Source organism: Diplodia corticola (assembly GCF_001883845.1).
Source record: "Diplodia corticola strain CBS 112549 chromosome Unknown scaffold9, whole genome shotgun sequence".
Taxonomy (NCBI): domain Eukaryota; kingdom Fungi; phylum Ascomycota; class Dothideomycetes; order Botryosphaeriales; family Botryosphaeriaceae; genus Diplodia; species Diplodia corticola.
Genome location: NW_017971488.1, coordinates 159,294 through 175,424, shown reverse-complemented (window position 1 = coordinate 175,424; position 16,131 = coordinate 159,294). Strand labels below are relative to the sequence as shown.

Here is a 16,131-nt window from a genome sequence, read left to right as displayed (position 1 = left end):
TCCTTCGATGGACGGTACCAGGCTGCTTTCGATTACGCCAGCCGGAGTCGAAGCGGCAGGCTCACGGAGAGTAATTTCTGTCTGGCTGGCAACTGTCTCTATTTCGATTGTCTAAGCGCTGACTGCGACGAAGGTGTGCTACGATGGCAGTGTATTCTTGGCGGGAAGGTGAATACTGGTCCCCGACCAACCTGCTATAGTGTATCGAGGTAGCCAGGCTTTTCCAGTACAGCTTCTTGTATGACCGAGAAGTCTTCCCAGTCATGCTTCGCAAGGTGCACGTTTTACCCTTGGAAAACCGAAAACTTTGGTTCGATGGTATAACAACTGCTCCATGTTGTGTCCCGATTCTTTGGAACGAACTGTGGAGTAGTTCGGCGTCGAGGTATTGATGACATCCCACAAGACCGAAGATCATTATGTCTTGGTCTTCGCTGAGAGGCGCAGCCCCCACTCCAGCTGTGTGCCCTACAGGGTTCATGCAGCCGCCACACGATTTCTGTGAAACGCACGAGGCAGATCTGCAGCCACGTGCTACATAGGTCTTGTCACAGCCTCCTTCCGGTGAATGGAATACGCAGCTGCGCCTTCAGCGGGTGCAACCCTGACTCTCGACCTCATCCTTCGGCCTTCGCCACGTAGTTTGAACTTTACGACCCATGCCCCACCAACCGACTTTCATCCCAGAACGGACATGGTTTCTGTGCGGGCACCTTACCGCTGTATCGTGCCGCTCTTACAGCTTATTTTCCTGATCGCTACGCTACCGACGTGTGTCGACGGTCTCCCCACGCCGACGAACGTGCAGCCGAGTGCTCAAAGCGCAACAACCACCAGCTCTCCAACGCCTCGGTCGGGTGACGGGACGGCGAACCCGCTTGGGGCGCTCGCTAGGCAATGGCAAAACCCAAGTGATCTGTCGAGCGTGCTGATGATCATCGGCGGAGACATCGTTCAGGTACGTGCACTAACGCAGTTGACGACGACCCTCAGTCGTATGCGAAAGAGCGCACATTTTCATAGGAAGCTGAAGCCTTCATATCAGCGTCACCGCATGGCATATGAATGCCACAAACGCATCTAGGAATGCCATTCAGCTTTCCATGTACCGCTGCCGGCCGATGAGATTGTCGTTTACAGAACTGCAACACATCACATATGCTTACCACTTTGCACAGAAAGCCGTCGCCCAGCTCCGCGGCCGACACATCGCGCCAGTCGCTTTCAGCTTCGGCTTCGTCTCCTACTCCTTCACCTCGCTCCTCTCAGCCATCGGCGACGGCCGGCTGATGCCCATGTCCGACTGCCCATCGCTGCTCACGAACCTCAGCTCGGGCTACTCGCGCACCAACAACTCGTGGGTCCTCGGGCGCATCCTGCGCGACATCGAGAAGCGGCACGCGGGCAGCAAGGCGTCGCTGCACATCTCCATCTACCGCACGACGCAGGCGGGCGGGCGGCCGGCGCGGGACCGGCTGTGGTGGACGGGGGCGGCGGTGCTCGCGGGGCAGCTGGGCGTGGCGTGCGTGCCGTGGGCGCTCGACGGCGACTGGCTGATCGCGGCGCTGACGGTGGCGGGCACGGCGCTGGCGCTGGCGGGCAGCGCGCTGCCGCAGTGGGCCGAGGAGAAGTGGGCCTGCCGCACCGCGCCCCGCGGCCGCTACTGCCTCACCCGCGGCAACGGCCACCAGCACGCCGTCGTCGTGCTCAGCGGCCACGCCGACAGCCTGAACCTCGAGGACCTGGCCACCGCAAGGGGCCATCCCGTCCACCACACCCGCCTGCTGCTGGGCGTCTTGGCCGTCTGCTGGATTGCCTTTTTGCTGTGCGTCGCCGGCCTCGAGGAGAATACGTGGTACCTCCTTGGCGTGGGCTTTCTGGGCATGGTGCAGAACGTAACGGCTGCGGGCAAGGCGAGGGATCCGAGCGCAATGGGGGTTCCGATGGAGAGCGTCGATGAGATCTGCGACGGGAGGGTCATGGAAGTGCTGCAAAAGACTGAGAAGAAATACCCCAAGGTTGGCCTCTCGCTCTTGCCCATTTTCTTTCCTGGGGAGCTTCGTCCGGACGAGAGAGAGTTCTTCGACGAGATGAAGGCAACGGCCAAGGAACGACTCAAGGCGGCGGAGAAGGAGACAAGGCCACCGCCACCCCCGGCACCGACGCCGCTGTCGAGTGGAAGCTCCTCAGGCACGCTCACGCCGTCATTTTCGAGGAACTTGCCGGAGAAAGAGCGACCGTGATCAGACTTGGCCATGAACTCGCCCTCGGGTTGTGCATACCGTTTGGGGGAAGCGCCGGCAAGAAGGCCAGCCGTTCGCGAGGCAGGCGTGGCCTTCTTACCTGCGCCGCCAAACCCACTTCCATACGAACACGGCCTACCTCACCGACAAAGCATCTTAATTTTCATTTTTTTCCTCCCAGCAACGGGTCACCTCCCCAGAAACAATTCCGCACTTCGCTTACAGCCCTGATCTATTGCTTCAGCGCGCTATCGTCGTTATCGGCCGCCGTCAATTCCAATCGCGGAAACACTCGAAAGTACTTCACATTCAGAGACCATCCATTTTCTTGAAGGAAAAAAAGAAAGAAGAGCTTGGCGTGCTTGGGCTCACCGAGACCTATTATTGACTCCTGGAGTCGGTGGAAAAGTCAGGAAGCCTGCAGGATGGACAACACCCAGGACCAGGACCAGAGTCCATCGCGAATGCCGTTGCCAGGACAAGAGGGTTTCGATAGTCTGGACACTTCCGGCCATGATAACAGCACCGATAAAGCCACTACAATCAGTGAAGATGGGCACGTCAGCGACAGCTCAAGTGAGCGGTCGACAATTTTGCTGGAAAACCCATCGAAAGAAGATCCAGGTCAAACGGTCGCCGAGCTGATGGGGCAGATCCGACGACTAGAGGTTGAGGATTACGCCAACTGCAATCGTGCACGAACCATGTTTGACATTCAAAGGAAATTCCTGCAAATTGTCCTGATGCACGTGGATTTCTTCGAGCCAACCATGTGTCGGCAAATGGTCCCGTCACTCGTGAAATCGCTTGAACACCTTTTCGAGACTCTCACAATGATTCGCGACGGCAAACCAACCAATCAGTCTCAAAAGACCTGGGACAAAACGACAGTGACGAACCTAAATTGGGCTATGTTCTGCGTACGTGCATGCCTTGGATTCGAACAGGATATGCACATATGCCGGAGATGCGCCTTTCTCGACCGTTACATCCGAGAATGTCGGGAGGAACTTGCTCCATCACGGCACGACATCGAACAGTGGGCCTTTCCAATTAATGCATTGCCAGAAGGCCATCCGCATGCCACGTTCAAAGCTAGAGTTGGTGATGTCCATGCAGACGCGTTTTTGCTCAGCTATCTTCATCACGTTGCGCCACTCCACGAAGCAGCTTTCAAGCGGATCTATGGTGTCACGTCCGCAGCTGCGGAGATAGCGGATGAAGTAAGTGGCATGAGCCATGTTCTTAACTTAGCGGCGACCAGGCGCCTCAACATGGAAATTACGCACCTAGACGCCTATCTACGTGCGGTTGCCAATAGACTTTCCGAAGCGATACGTCTGTACCAGGAGCTGGACTATGATGAAGTTACAAAGACGTCGAAGGAGCTTTCGGAGCTTTCGGAGCACATCGAAGCACTCCTTTGTTTTTCAATTGAGCCTTCAGAGGGAGGTATGGGCCCCAGGCTGTTCTTACATTCATCTGTCCGAGTAGGAGCGAAGAGTCGATAGTCGAGTCAAATCCAAGTCTTGATGCTCGGTGGTGACAGTACACAGCGTGACAGTAAGCGGCGCACGGACGTTTCAGCCAGCGTGCGAGGAACAAGAGCCAGGGTCAGCGCCATGAGACGGAACGGAGCGAGGCCGCCATCGGAAGCGTTTGATAAGCGTACCATGCTCGGCGATTTCCCATGCGGATTGGCGCGCAAGACTGCATAAGAAGTGACGAAGTCGCCCTGCAGCGTGTTATCTCCGATCGTGACATCTGCCCCGCGACGCGCAGTCTAAAACCCAACGCGCGGCCCCACCAGCACCACCACCACTCTTCAGAACCGCCGCGCCCGCCTCGCCGCCACCGCGCCCGCGCATCCAACACCAGCGCTGACCCCGCGCCGTTCTCAGGAATGGCCACCCACGACAATGACCGTGCCTTGCCCGAAGGCGTCAACTCTCTGCTCGATACCGACCTGTACAAGTTGACCATGCAGTGCTGTGTGCTCAAATACTTTCCCAACGTAAATGTCACCTACAGCTTCACGAACCGCACTCCCCACATGCGCTTCACTCGTGCCGCCCATCGCTGGCTCCAGTCCCAAATCGACAAGCTCGCGAACATCACCTTTTCGCAGCCCGAGCTCGACTTTCTCAAGAACAGCTGCACCTACCTAAACGACCAGTACCTTCGCTTTCTTAGCACCTTCCGGCTACACCCAGATGTCCAGATCAAGCTTTCGTTCAAGGCGGACAATGACACTGGCGCCGACGAGGACGTAGGCGACCTGGATCTCAGGACGGAGGGGCTGTGGGTCGAGACGATATTATACGAGATTCCTTTGCTCGCTCTCATCAGCGAGGCATACTTCAAGTTCTGCGATACGGATTGGACCCACGACGGTCAATTGGACAAGGCATACCGGAAGGGAGTCGAATTGCTGGAGAATGGGTGCATCTTCTCCGAGTTCGGCAGCAGACGAAGGCGTGACTACCACACCCACGACCTCGTTATGCAGGGTCTCATGAAGGCGGCAAAGGAGGCAGACGGTAACGGCTGGGCGGGAAAGGTGACAGGCACGAGTAATGTCCATTTTGCCATGAAGTACGGTGTTGCTCCCGTCGGGACTGTCGCCCACGAATGGTTCATGGGTGTCGCAGCGGTGACAAACAACTACGAGGACGCCAACGAGATTGCCCTCAGCTACTGGGTCAGCACGTTTGGCGAGGGTGTAAGCAGACCAAGCCGGAGGGCGATGTTCAGGAGTGCTGACTGGTCCAGGTGCTGGGCATCGCTTTGACCGACACATTCGGCACACCTGACTTCTTGAAAGCATTCAAGAAGCCGATCCCCAGGTATACGAGTGCCGAACCGGGCTCGGCCGCGACAGCGGCGTCGGTGGCCGCGAGCTCCACACTGCCCGACACGGCAGCGCTCGGGAACACCGAGCCGCCTATCCGGGCCCCGATTCGCAAAGGCGATAGCACGAATACGGGGGCGCCGACATTTGCCCAGACGTTTACCGGGGTGCGGCAGGACTCTGGAGACCCCAGGGGCTTCATCAAGATGATGCGCGACTTCTACGACAAAGAGGGCATCAAGGACAAGAAGGTCATCGTCTTCTCCGACTCGCTCAACATCGGGCTGTGCCTCGAGTACAAACGGGCGGCCGAGGCCGAGGGATTCCAGCCAACGTTCGGGGTAGGGACGTTTCTGACCAGTGAGTGTGGCGCGGGCGGTGGCCAAGGCTGTATCGGTTGCTGACGATCCCACAGATGATTTCGTGCGCGCGTCCACGGGCCAGAAGTCGGTGCCCCTCAACATTGTCATTAAGATAGCATCGGCAGAGGGCAGGGCTGCGGTCAAGATCAGCGACAATATCGGCAAAAACACAGGCGACAAGGCCATGGTTGCGGACGTGAAGCGGCGGCTGGGCTATGTCGAGAAGGAGTGGGTGGGCGGAGACGAGCGCACGCGGTGGGGAACGGAGGGCGCTGCGTCTCCAAAGGCTGCCTGAGGCGCAGGGCACTCATGCGGCTCCAGCAGCCAGCACTGGATAGAGAATGGCAGCGGATGTGGTGGCAGCGCCGTCTGCGGAGCTCATGATGCACCGTGGTTCTTTCGTGTTAGGACTCGTGCGACAAAAATAGTGAGCAAATGAGCTACGGATGTCGCGCCCGGCCGCACGCGGGCGGCTTGGCCCTTTCCGCATTCGCCCCAGGGGCTGCGCCAGCGACTCTGCCCTGCCCTACCATCTTTCCTGTCACGCATCTCCTCAGCTGCGCCTACTCAGCCTTCCCTCGCGCATCCAGAGCCGCGGATCCGTCGCTGTCGTTCTTTACTTCTTACCGGCGCTTCCACAGCTCAGTCCGATCGTTCGCCCGGCGCGCTCCACCCACACGTCAACCGCAAACCACCCACGCTCCACGCGCCCACCCGCTCGATACCGCCGCAGTCTAGCCACCCGGCCCCCAGGAGTCGCATCCACACGCTTATAGTTTCACCATCTCACCATGAGTGTAAGCCTTAGCTCCGCCGCCTCGCCGCCCGCCTCTCCACCGCATCCAACTCACGCACCCTCGGCCTTTTGCTCTGCTAACCCATGGCATCGCAGTACGGCGGTTACAGCCAGGGCGGCTACGGCGCCCAGAATCCCTACGGCGGCAACGATGGAGGCTACGGCGACAAGAATGGCTACAGCAACCGTAAGATCAAGCCGCCCCCACCGCGCGCCGCGCGCCTGAGCCGTCGCTAAGAGCGTAGCTTTCACAGAACCCGACTATGAGATGCAGGCCATGAACAACGGCGGCTTCGCCCAGCAGCCCATCGACCCCAACGCCATCCTCAATGACTGCCAGGCCATTGACCGCGCGCTCGACCAGATCGACGCGCAGCTCGAGCAGCTGACGCGCCTGCACAAGTCGGCCGTCAACGAGCCGCTGGTCTACAAGAACCAGATCGACACGCTCAACAATGAGATCATGACGGGCTACCGCGGCCTCGTCGACCGCATGAGGCGGATCAAGGGCCTGCCCGAGTCGGGCGAGCCGCGCAACAAGCCGCAGGTCGGCCGCGTGGACCGCCGTCTCAAGAGCACCATCAACAAGTTCCAGGAGGTGGAGAGCAAGTTCAGGAAGGAGCTGCAGGAGAGCCAGGCCCGTCAGTACAGGATCGTGCGCCCTGACGCTACCGACGACGAGGTCAAACAGGCGGTTGAGGATCCGAATGCGCAAATCTTCCAGCAAGCGGTATGTGGCACCAAGACATGTCTCGGACGTGACCAAGTCTCCGCAATCAGATACTGATGTTTCGCGTCAAACAGATGATGCAGAGCGACCGCCGAGGACAGTCGCAATCCGCGCTGCGTGCGGTCGAAGGCCGTCACAAGGAGATCCAGAAGATCGAGCAGCAGATGGTGGAGCTGGCACAGCTGTTCCAGGACCTGAACGAAATCGTCGTGCAGCAGGAGCCGCTTGTGGAGAACATTGAGCAGAAGGGCGAAGAGGTTCGCGACAACGTAGTCAAGGCCAATGAAGAGATCGCCGTCGCCATCGACAGCGCGCGCGCCCGTAACCGGAAGAAGTGGTACTGCCTGGGTCTCGTTGGTAAGTGCTTTTTCCCCACATACCTGTGCTTTACCCTACACCGCTGTTCTGCATGGTAGATCCTACGGGGACATAGTTGCTGATCATGCCACGCAGTCCTCATCCTCGTCATCATCGCTATCGTCGTTGCCGTCGTTGTCGTCATGAACCAGCAGAAATAAGTTATGATACCCCGAACCTAAGGAAGAGATGCAAAAATGCGCCTCAGCGGAAACGGTTTTCCTTGATTCTTTTCATGCGTCATTGGGCTCATCAGAAACGGTGAACTTGTGATTCATGCAATGGAAACGAAGGAGAGGTTTCGAACATTGGCCAGCATTCCTGAACACGCAAAAGAAAAAAATTAAAACAAGCAAAAGACACCCGATAGAGGGCTCCAAGTCAGGAAAGATGCATCCACGTAGATGTGATCAGTGTACATTTTTGGCCGCTTCCTATTCTAACCATGCGGCCATCTCTCCTGATCATCACTCAACAACCAACCCAATCGTGCAGGCTTGGAAAAGGTGTAGTAGGAACTAAGGGATCAGATTGACGAAGGGGGCCTTGCGCTATACGGAAGTTTTGTGATATCAATGGGGCGAGGTTTTCATTTCCATTTTCCTTTGAGTGCTTTTCATCTTCCCTTTTTTTTTTTTCCTTTTTCTCATTTCCTCATCAGCATCATCGACCATCGGCGCGACGGCCACGTTGCCATCCCCCCGCTCGCGATGGCTATGAATTTTTATCTTTGGCCTCCTTTTAGTGTGCAACGAGAAATGGGAGAGATTCTTTTTTTTATTTTTTACTCATCTTCAACATGGGCGTTGGATCTCTGCATTTCCCCCCCACCAATTGCTTTTTTACCTATATTCCCTTTGCTCGTTTGTAGTGATGTGTGTTTTTCTTTTTGTTTTCCTCTTTCTGCCCTTTTGCTGTTTGCTTTTGCTGCTGAATAGATGTGCGCGTGTCGTCCGCTCGGTCGTGCTTTTTATGTACTCTGTTTTTTTGCCGTGCCGGATTCTTTATCCACCCCTCCTCTCTTTTAATACTGGCGCAAGGACTTTCAGCTCAGCTCAGCTCGGCTTGGCTCAGCTCAGCGGTCTTACTGTCTTTGTGTCTTGTGTGTCTTTGTGTGGGATTTATTCGTCGCGTAGACAGTTGCATGCAGCAAAAAGAACACGGAAAGGATCGTCTTTTATCTATATTAATCTGTTCGACTGGATTCAGGCTGCCTCGCTTGCTTCTTTGGGTTCGTTCGGTTTGCGTGAGGGCGGTGTGTGAGGAACTGTGTGTTGACGAGCGCAGCTGCTTCTTCTTACTAGTGCGGTAATAATGGACGTGGTTTCGTCTTTGATCTGTAAGCATAAGCGTGAGCGTGGCACCTTTTCCTTGACGGCGGGATGTGAGCGAGAGTAGCGAGAGAGAGCCGGCATGCACAAGAACATCGAGGAGCATTTTGTTAGGTTGGTAAGAGGGAGTGTCGCCACTCGACCTCGATTCATCAATGCTACCTAGCGAGTAGGGAGAGAGCGAAGGAAAAAGCTAGAGCGAAGGGAACAGAAAACGCCGCCAGATCCATCTCTTGAGGACCATCCGATGTGCCATGCTCATATAAAAGAAAAACACCCATTCCAGCCCATTCGTCCAACGCTATGCAAGAAAGAAATGTATGAAGTCTGGGGAAGAGGAAAAGGGAAGATGATGATGGATGCCAGAAATAGCGACGGCAACCGCAAAACCTGCCCGTGATCCCGTCCCTCCCAATGCTAAGCTCAGAATAAACGCCGTGCCCAATGCTATGATGACCATATAATGTGGGGGGTTTGGAGGATTGTTGCTGTGGTAGTAGTGCGTTGCGGCACTGCCATTGCTAAAAATAGCTCATGTGGGGGCCGGGAATGGGGACTTGTGGTGGTGCAAGCGTCAGCCACCACCACAACCCATCACCACAAACCAACATCCGCCAAGCCCCTCAGATTTTGTGATCGTTCTTTTGTGTGGGGCCGTGGGGCCCATCTTGTGTGTCTGTGTCTATGCTGAAGATGAAAGCAAGGAAAGATGCTCAAGCCGGCGGAAAAAAGTGGGTACATGTTGCGAGTTGGTTCGTCCAAGAAGGCGAAGCTTGCTGCGGCGGAGATCGTCGAGGATCCGGAGATCTGCATTCTGATTGGCGAGATGGCGAGCGCAGTGAGATTGGGGTAAGATCCGGAGAAGCAGGCAGATCACAGGCGATTAGATCGCTGGGATTGATAGAGATCGCCTTCTTGTGGAACCCTCGCTTGTTCCTTCTTTCTCGCACCCTCGCTACAGTCGCGGCGAACGTAAAAGGACTGTAGCGGACGGAAGAAGGAGAAGGTGGGGCGTTTAGTGGTTGTAGCCTGTGTTGTCGCGCGACACAGGGTCATAAGTCTGGCCGCCCTGGGTGATCTTGGGCGGCTGCGACCCAGGCTTCGTGCCGTAGCCACGAGTAGGCTTCATGGACGACGCCGTTGCTGCGGACGAAGCGTAGTAGTGGGAGGATGAACCAGAAGGCGAATAGTAGGCAGGCTGAGCCTTCTTGGAGCCGTAGGAGTAGGAGTCCATGTTGGCGGATGTGGATTTGCTTTTGTTGGTGGCTGGATTTAAAGTGATGGAGAGCGATGAGGTGAGTGCGGGTAGGGCGGGCTGATGTATGCTTGAGAGCGGCGAGAGCGTTGGATAGTGGCTTGGTGGGAGTGAAGTCGTTGGTGGCTTGTTGTTGGGTAGGGATAGTGGCAGTTGGTGAGAGAAGGATGGGTTTATAAGTTGAGGGTGAAGACATCAATCTGACTGCCATGTTCAAGCAGGCTTCTAACAAAAGCGCCACTGCGCATTCCAACATGGCGCCGCATTGGGGGTGTGACTGTGCGAGGCAGTGTTGGGTGCTCGAGGGCGGCCCCCAAGTCCAGGCGTCGAGGACCAACACCGGCGGCGGCAAGGCAGAATTCACTGAGGCGTGGGAAAAGAACCGGGGAAACCAGCAGCTGCGAATGGTCTGGACGGCGAGACAGAGTCATAGCGCGCGGTTGAGACCGCTGTGAGATTGCGCGCAAGGCATCATGAGGGCGGTTTTGCGCAGGTGCGCGCAGGAAAGGGAAAAGCGCAGGCTACAACGGCACGGTCTGACGCAATGAGATAACCGACATGACTGGACATCGGGTGCAAGAACGCGTGCAAGCCACAGTCTGCAGGCAGCATTCTCGAAAAGGACGCCGAAGGATTTAGGTCAAGGCCGCAAAGGCAAAAACCCACAGCCAAAGCGGTTGACCGTGAGCGGCGGGAGAGAGGCAGTGCAAGATGACTGACCGTTGCTGCCTTGGCCGGCGGCTGGTTCCGGGGCTGCTCCGCGACGAGCAGCGCGCTGTGCCGGCCGCCGCAGTGCGCGCGCGCCGCCCAGGTGCATCAGAATAGCAGTCGCAGTGGAGCCGGAGGGCATGGGAATAGATGCGGGAGAAGGTGGGCGGAAGGCTGTGGGGGGCGGAGATCCAGTGAGGTTTGCGCGGCTGGCGGCGTGCGGCTCGGGGCAGGGGCCAGGCAGAGGCTTCCATACCATGACTGCCAAATAAAGCCTCGCCTGTGCCTCAGGTGTGCGTCCAACACCGCTGTGCTCTTGTCTCTCCTATTTTAACTGCCGCCTCGCGCTTCTGCCGCCGACGGGCCCCACTGCCTGCGGTCGCCGCATGCTATTTTGACAGCCCGCCTGCTCTTTTCTTGGACGCATCGCCAGCATCGCCAGCATCGCCAGCATTCCTGCACCTGCCGTCTGGACGCGACCCGGAAACCACGGCCTGCCGGCGCAGAGCCAACACGTGCGCCCGTCTGCACCGTTTGAAACCATGCGCGCCCGCAGGCAGCCCGCCCGCCCAGCCAACCAGGCACCCGTGTCCCAGCTCGCCCGTCGGAGCAAGTCCCTCGAAATCGGCGTCGCTCCCCAAGATCGGCTTTCGCTCGGATTAGCGGCAGGGTGGTCCCGTGAGGTCCCCCTTCTGGCGCCAAGGTTTGCCCACAACCCAACCACAGATCCTCCGCAGAGTCCACAGCCTCGTGTCAAGGGTCCCGTCCAAGATCTGTGTTTCTCTTCTCCGCATTTCGAGTCTCGTAGATCGTCCGTTCCCCCTGCCGTCGCTGCTTAAGCTTAATCGCACCACACTAGTGTGTCCGCCGTACTCATCAGCGTGCCCACATGCCAGATACGTCATGACTGCCCATCACCACAGCTCTGGACCATCTCACCGACTGCTTCGTGATCGGTCGTCTTTGCTAATTTCTACGTCACCGGACTGTCTCGGCAATAAACCCCGCCCAAGGAATCGACCATGTTGCATGAATCGCCAACGACGCCAGGCAGCGGCCGCTAAGAAGCTTCGCGTCAAAGATCTGTGAGACGGCCAGCGACGGCGCGAAGAAGTATACGCACCGCGAGTACCGCATCGAGTAAGCCGGCCCCGATGCAGCCATGAGCCTCAAAGCTGCGGGGCCGACTGCCGGCAACCCCAGATGTCTTCCCCGGTTTTTTTGCTGGTTCCGAGGTCTGCAGCCGGAGGCTCAAAATGTGGAGGACCGAGGTCGTCGCCCGCTGCTTCTGGAAGCTCCAATTTGCCGTCTCGGTGTACGGGCAAATGGAACAATACATCATCGATGAGTGCGAGATGATTCCACGCTCTGCCATCAGATCTACGATTTGTTGGCTCACTCATCAGCCTTCGGCGACCAGCACTGCAATCGGAAGCGATTATGCGAAAAGAAAAGCTCACGCGTGGCATACGACCATGGCTTCACTTGGCACTGTGCAAGACATTACTAGCAGCTCATTGGCACAGGCTTGATTGCGCGACACCAAGAGTGGCGCGTGTTTCAACGAAACACACAGGAGCTCAACAGCGGAAAGCAATCTCGACGAATCCTTCAAGGATGCCGTGCCACCCGCACCCCCACCGGGTTGCCCACACGTTGCACGCCGATGCATGGTCAGCGACTTCAGCCGCAGATCCAAAGCGGCTGCAGGGCCTCCGACGGAGAAAATTGGGATGATCAAGGTGTGTAAGAAGGGCGAATCCCTCGTTCATCTTCCACGCAATGCGTCCACACGTCCCCTCCGGCGCAGGGAGAACCCTTGTGGGCGCGATGCTTGAATGCAGGCTCTGCCTCCAAAGCTCCGAAATGGGGCGGTCGTGCGCTGTGGATCCCTGAGCGGGGCGGCTAGGATTATGCTACGTATTTCCATCTGAGGTGTGGTGTGGGCCACGAGGCGGATGCGTAGGATTCAATGCTTGGAGGGGAAGTTGCTGCAGGGCAGCTCAAAACAGCCTAAAGTCGCCCGGTGGGACAGCTATTCTGGCCCTCTCCCCTCTAATCCCGGCGGCCGTGGAGCACGCGGCCCCAGGCTTGAGATGGGCGCGAAATTGCGATGCAGCGCTGCCGACTCCCCGACGGGCATAGTAGAGCTGTGGCGAGAGCTGTCGATTGCCGCGGGTGGCGTCAAAGTAACTTTTTTTTTGATTAAGCCTCAACGGCACTCCTCAACGTTCGCTTGCTGCTTGCGCGGCGAGCACCTGAGGATGGCCTGCTTGAGGGGCAGCACGACACGAACGACCGAACTGGGCGGAGGGTCCAGCACTGCAGCGAAGCACAGGGCGCTGATGAGCCGGCCCGAACTCCTGCTCTGCTGCGGGTCGAAGGTCGCTGCCACAACTGCGGTAGTGCGTCGGGCCTTGGCTGTAGCTGGCGTGCACGCGCAGCTCCCGTTAACCCGACTGGGAGCCGTTGTGCAGGTGTCGCGACGGTTTCATCAAGGATGTGCGGATAATCGACCGATGGGGGGCACGGGCAGAGGTAGCTGGCCTCGGAGGCTCAATCGCTCGCCCCGCCAGAGAGGGCTGGCACCTGCCAGCATCCGGCGCGCCCGCTAGGTTGGTGGCTGCCCGCTGGCTGCCAGCCCTTTGACGTCGACCGCTACAGCTGCCGAGGGTCGCAGCCGCGTGCCTTTCCACCGATGCCGCGCTGCGGAGACGGTGCCCCTCGTTGCCATCTCACCAACAGACATGCACAGCTGTGCAGACGCACGTGAGGCCCAGGCTGGAGCCGCGCCGCTCCGTCTGGGCGCCGGGAATTGGCTGCTCGTCGATGGCTCCCCATGTCGACACCTTGCCGGGCAGAAACGCTAGGTGCTCGTGGTGCCTGGGGTGTTTCTGGCGGTGCCGGGGCCCTGGCGGATGGCAAGCCATCCTCGCAACCGTGCCCTCGGCCGGCGTCCCTGCGTGGGATGGAATGGGCCGCGGGCTTGACAAATGGGAATTCTCGCATGCGGCGTTGTGGGCTGCATCCGCCAGGAGAGCTGGCCCATGTCCCTGCGGGCTGAGATGAGACGACACCGCATCGCACCGCATTGCTGCGGCGCAGCGGGCGACGCAGCGGGCGACGGGCGGGCAGACAGCAACGGATTGGCAGGACGACCGGCAGCCGGCTCGCGGGCGTCGAGGTGGAGTGACGGGCGGCTTGGAGGCGTGCTGGGCGGTGCTTGGACGGCTTGGACGAGCTGGGCGGCGCCATGACAATTACAATGCCACGGCCGGGCAGAGCTGCAGCGTGCGTCGGCAGGCCGCCTTCCCCAGACGATGACGGCGCAGAGGGGCGATCCCGTGCGCCCGGCTCGCTGCTCACGCCCGCTGTGACTGGCCGGGGCCGCCAAGGCCAGGGTGTGGTGTGGGTACGTGGAGAATCCGCGAGTGCTTCTGGCGTAATGAATCTGCTGCCGAGACGAGCCCACCACCTCGACCCGCCCTCGACCGCGCTAGAGTCTCCGCAGAATCGCTGTTGCCATGTATATATACCGCTCCGTGCCCCCGTCTGCTCGACCGCCGTCCCTGGTGTCACCCCCGACTCGCGCAGGCCGGCCCAATTGGATATAAACGCGACAGCCCTCCCCAAGCCCCTTGCACCCCATTAATCCCTCGACGCTTCTTCGCCCGGCGCATAAGAGCATTCCCTCACCTCAGCCGCAGGCCGCACCACAGCAACCATGGCCACCACCGCCACCGCCCACCCCGTAAGCCGCCTTGCCTTGCGCCTCAAAGAAAGAAACACCAGATCCTAACCACCCCGCAGGACTCCAAGGAGCTCAACGGCACCAATGGTACCTCCGCCACCGACCACGCCGCTGCCACGCCCAAGCAGCGTACGCCGTACGACTATGGCGGCAATCCGTTGGCTCACGTTGTCACTAATGATCCTTCTATGCGTCTTCCAGCCTTCGGCGGTGAATTCCAGCCGGGCTCGTACCGCGCTCCCAAGAAGGACTTCGCCAACCCTGCTCCACTCGGTCTCTCTGCTTTCGCCCTCACCACTTTCGTCCTGTCTTTGATCAACATGAAGACGTGCGGCATCGGCGAACCCAACATTGTCGTCGCTCTCGCCTACGGTTACGGTGGTCTCGTTCAGCTGCTCGCCGGTATGTGGGAAATGGCTGTGGGCAACACTTTTGGTGCCACCGCCCTGTCCTCGTACGGTGGCTTCTGGCTATCCTTCGCCATCGTCCTGACCCCTGGCGGCTTTGAAATTGCCTCTACACTCGAGGCCGCCGGCGCCGCGCAGTTCACCAACTCTTTTGGTCTTTACCTGATGGTGAGCTTCGATCCACATCTCTTACGAGGGATCGATAGGGGGGGACATATATGCTAACCCATTCCTCCTCCAGGGCTGGTTCATCTTCACCTTCATCCTGCTGATGTGCACCTTGCGCTCGACCGTGGCCTTCTTCTTCCTCTTCTTCACGCTTGACCTGGCCTTCCTCATGCTCGGCATCGGCTACCTGAGGGCCACCGACGGCGTTCCCCACGCTGGCCTCATCACAGCCGGAGGTGCTTTTGGTATCCTGGCCGCCTTTGCCGCCTGGTACAATGCTCTTGCTGGTATCGCCGACTCGACCAACAGGTTAGTTTGGAGCAATTTTTACACCTCCCGTCTTAGCCATGACTAGTTTACTAACACCTGCAATCTCAGCTTCTTCGTCATCCCTGTCGCACACTTCCCTTGGTCCGACAAGGGCCGTGAGAGGCGCAAGAAGGTCGACAACAGCGCTGCGCGCGCCGACCATTCTGTTTAAAGGTCTCCGAGAGGCATTTGCTTGACCCGTTGTCGGGAGTGGTCGAGTCGAGTCGCGGTCTCGACAATTTTCTTTCTGTTTACAAACGACATACTACTAATGAGTTAAACTCTCTTGGCCAGAGCCATGAGGGTCGCGCTGGGATATGACTGGGACATAAGGGATCAATCATGGGAAATAGGAGGGCCTCTTGCGTATGGGTGAGAGAGCGAAGCGCTGGATATCCGCGATGACAAGGAGGGTTTCGCATTCTTTTACTGTTTATGACGTCCGAAGATACCACAGTTCTAATACGGCTTTGACATACACTGTCTCTTTCTCTTTCCATCTCGCTTTGCGCGCTATTTTCTTTTTTTTCACCCCGTCTCTTTCAACTCGTGTCCTTTTACCGCCGCCGATCTCAACACTCAACCGAGACCTCCGCAACTCCGATGATCGATTTCGACGACATGACTAGAAGCTTTTTTTTCTCTCTTTCCAAGCCGAAGCCCAACCCTCCAGCCAAGGCGCCTAGGCAACGAATGCGCCCGAACGCCCCCAGTGACGGAAGGCGCGGTGCTTGGCCAGAGCGGCTGGCTGCGGCGCCTCTACCCAAATGTGGCCGGGGCTGACTCGCGACGGCGCCGGCAATAATATAACAATCACGACCTGCACCTGTAGCTCGGCTTTTGCTAGCTCCACTTGCAGCCTA

The 16,131-nt window shown here is 58.2% G+C and overlaps 5 protein-coding genes across 5 annotated transcripts; 4 read left to right on the top strand and 1 right to left on the bottom strand.

Annotated features, from left to right (window-relative positions):
* Positions 1 to 568: 568 nt before the first annotated feature.
* Positions 569 to 2,243, top strand: BKCO1_900050 (uncharacterized protein; the record flags this gene model as incomplete). The annotated part of the gene is made up of 2 exons (XM_020279874.1): positions 569 to 958; positions 1,179 to 2,243. The coding sequence occupies 2 exons, from the start codon at positions 569 to 571 to the stop codon at positions 2,241 to 2,243; spliced, it is 1,455 nt and encodes a 484-aa protein (XP_020133066.1).
* Positions 2,244 to 2,707: 464 nt separating this feature from the next.
* BKCO1_900049 (nicotinate phosphoribosyltransferase) lies at positions 2,708 to 5,751 on the top strand (the record flags this gene model as incomplete). The annotated part of the gene is made up of 4 exons (XM_020279872.1): positions 2,708 to 3,695; positions 4,145 to 4,965; positions 5,016 to 5,454; positions 5,510 to 5,751. 4 exons carry the CDS (start codon positions 2,708 to 2,710, stop codon positions 5,749 to 5,751), a joined length of 2,490 nt encoding a protein of 829 aa, XP_020133143.1.
* Positions 5,752 to 6,247: 496 nt separating this feature from the next.
* Positions 6,248 to 7,500, top strand: BKCO1_900048 (snare domain-containing protein; the record flags this gene model as incomplete). The annotated part of the gene is made up of 5 exons (XM_020279871.1): positions 6,248 to 6,253; positions 6,349 to 6,439; positions 6,498 to 6,982; positions 7,057 to 7,339; positions 7,436 to 7,500. The coding sequence occupies 5 exons, from the start codon at positions 6,248 to 6,250 to the stop codon at positions 7,498 to 7,500; spliced, it is 930 nt and encodes a 309-aa protein (XP_020133144.1).
* A 2,185-nt stretch (positions 7,501 to 9,685) lies between these two features.
* On the bottom strand, positions 9,686 to 9,904 carry BKCO1_900047 (uncharacterized protein; the record flags this gene model as incomplete). The annotated part of the gene is made up of 1 exon (XM_020279870.1): positions 9,686 to 9,904. One exon carries the CDS (start codon positions 9,902 to 9,904, stop codon positions 9,686 to 9,688), a length of 219 nt encoding a protein of 72 aa, XP_020133150.1.
* A 4,453-nt stretch (positions 9,905 to 14,357) lies between these two features.
* Positions 14,358 to 15,440, top strand: BKCO1_900046 (gpr fun34 family protein; the record flags this gene model as incomplete). Its single annotated transcript, XM_020279869.1, has 4 exons — positions 14,358 to 14,384; positions 14,444 to 14,959; positions 15,033 to 15,268; positions 15,338 to 15,440. The coding sequence occupies 4 exons, from the start codon at positions 14,358 to 14,360 to the stop codon at positions 15,438 to 15,440; spliced, it is 882 nt and encodes a 293-aa protein (XP_020133151.1).
* Positions 15,441 to 16,131: the final 691 nt, after the last annotated feature.